The 2624-nt window shown below is 46.2% G+C and overlaps 1 protein-coding gene across 1 annotated transcript; it reads right to left on the minus strand.

Annotated features, from left to right (window-relative positions):
• Positions 1-818: 818 nt before the first annotated feature.
• Positions 819-2619, minus strand: LOC110314822 (H-2 class I histocompatibility antigen, D-37 alpha chain-like; the record flags this gene model as incomplete). The annotated part of the gene is made up of 4 exons (XM_021189039.1): positions 819-919; positions 1045-1320; positions 1896-2171; positions 2403-2619. Coding segments are annotated over 4 exons (870 nt in total), but the record flags the coding sequence as incomplete, so codon positions are not given.
• Positions 2620-2624: the final 5 nt, after the last annotated feature.

Genomic DNA, 2624 nt, shown 5'->3' on the forward strand with positions numbered 1-2624 from the left:
CTGGACACAGATGCTAGCCAGTAAAAGAAAAGTCACACAAGGTATATATCTCACACTATAGAAGGAAATAATGAAGTACAAATTCTGATTGGAGATTGTTAAATCATCATACCAAACAGACATCCATGTTAACAAAAGTTTCAGTCCAGAAAGTCACACAGGTCAGGAATAGGTTCTTTGAGTACTTCTTATCTTACTGGGAGAGATACACCAGATCTCTGGATACTGTCCGTTCCAATGTCAGTATAGCATAAGACCTGTTAAGGTCCGACAGCAATAGGGCCCAGAGAAAAGCAATGTGTGAGCACCCACAACGTGCACTTCTCTTCCCAGTTACAAAGGTCTCAGGAACCAACTCAGACTTAATTACTAACAGCTGAAATATAGATTCCTCTTTCCCACCTGTGGGAAAAACACAGCCAGTGAGAGACTGTGGAAGCACTAAGGTTGTGGGAGTAGAAAAATCTCCTGGTCAAACCCCAGGGAAGTTTCTAACTACAGAGCAGGGGACAGAGGAGACAACAGAATGGAAGATAGCTAGTAAACAGGACAGGCTTTCTGTAGGTCTGTTCTCAGCTGGGCCCTTCTTTTTGACATCTCTCTGTCTGTGGGGATTCAGAATTTGGTCTTCATCCCCTATCAAGAGGGTAGTGGATCTATCTATATTTCCTTTATGCTTTATGAGAGATTTAAAGTCAGCACAAAAGTCCCAGTTCCTGTGTGGATATATCTTTCTTCTAATGAGGCTGGGAACTTTTATAACTTGGTCTACAGATCTGTAGAAAGACAAGTATTCAGACACTGCCCTTTTCTTACCTTTATTTCTTCCATATCAGAAAAATCACCACAGTTCCCACCACCAAAGCTCCAAGAACCAGGCTGATGAGAACTGCTATGATGGGGATGGTTTGTGGAGGCTCTGAGGATGGAAAAGAAGGGAGAGTAAGGAGTCTGACCCTAGCTCTAAACCCTGATCCTGCTCTTGTTTTCAAAGAGCTCATATATTTTTTGACAGCAGAGTGTTTGCTCACACCCACTTCTTACCCCATTTCAGAGTGAGAGGCTCAGGTAACCCTTCATGGCACACTTGACATGTGTATCTCAGCTCTTCTCCAGAAGGAACCACCACAGCTGCCCACATCTGTAAGGTTCCATCCCCTGCAGGTCTGGTGTCTGGCAGCTCCATGTCCTGGGTGTGGTTTTTCCCATCCATTTTCCAGGTCAGGGTGATATCAGCTGGGTAAAAGCCCAGGGCCCAGCACCTCAGGGTGACCTTACCTTCAGGTCTTACATGGCGGGTCACATGTGTTCGGGGGGCATCTGAGGGGAACATTTGGAAAATTCAGGTATTTTGCACTCCTCATTGGACCTGAGCAGTGCTCATCTCATGGCACCATCCCTAGAAAGGATGGGAGACTTGGATGAGGGAGGGAGCCAAATCCACCCATCGTCCTAAACTCTAGAACTGGATGATATATTCCTTGGAATATTTTACAGTAACCATGTGCCATCACAGGGCAGGACACTGTGGGCCTCCCTCTAAATAAATAGACTTCTGGTTCTGACTGTGGAGGGGTCTAGGGAATCAGCAACCCTAGAGTCAGACACTCAATGCCATTGTGCAAGAACAGTGATTAGGCCTGAGAGAGGCCATGATGTACAATGCAAATGGAAGGGAACTGCTGTTTTATGGATACACTGAACTGTCCTGGGAGAAGGGTGAATACTCTGGAGAGTTCCTCACTCATGTTGAGTCAGGACAAGGAGGAGCTCTCTTTCCCCTTTGATACAAGACAGTGTAAGCATTCCAGCTGCTCCCTGCTGAGGAGGAGGCCTCAGGGAGACAGGAGCTACAATCTCAGAAAACNGAAGAGGTTTGTAAGGGTGTCTCTTACCAGAGTGCAGCAAGGTCTCTTTTCCAATGTCCAGGCATCTAAGAAGGCTTTCCACACACTCCCCTAGCAGGTAAGTCCTCCAACTGTCTGTCATGCCTCCTTGCTCCTGGTGTTTCTTGAATTCTTCACCTATTTTACCTTCTGCAGTCCAAGAGTTCAGATCTTCATTCAGGGTTAAGGAATCATAGCCATAGTAGGTGAGCCGGTAGTGACCACCAAGGAAGCTCCCATCATTTGCCACATTGCAGCCATAAACTTCCTGCAGGGTGTGATATTCTGCCCCATCCCCATTCAGCCTATGATCACTATGAGGCTTCTCTCCCATCTCAGTTATTTTTCCCCAACGATACCCCTATCCAGGTAACAGCCTGTAGTTCTCTGGGGTCTAAAATCAACAGGTCCCTATGACTATGGCTGTATCTCTGACTTGGGGACCTAGAGTGGAACTTATTGGGCCAGACTGTGAGGGATCTGAGGAATTATGACCCTAGTCCTCAGATCACTTACCATTCTTCTTCTTTTTATTTTCATTCATCATNTACTTAAGAATTTGTCTCCCTGACAGTGCCAAGTCAAGGGCTTTTGCTGTCTCTTTCTCCCAATATTCAGGTGGCTCCTGCTCCATCCAAGCAGCCCGAGGTTGCATCCTTGCATTTGGTTCTTTGCTGTTGAATCCCTGAAACTGTATGGAGTCTACATATCCGACCTGTATAAACTGGGGCTCCAACA

This window comes from Mus pahari, unplaced genomic scaffold, assembly GCF_900095145.1.
Source record: "Mus pahari unplaced genomic scaffold, PAHARI_EIJ_v1.1 scaffold_15331_1, whole genome shotgun sequence".
Taxonomy (NCBI): Eukaryota; Metazoa; Chordata; class Mammalia; order Rodentia; family Muridae; genus Mus; species Mus pahari.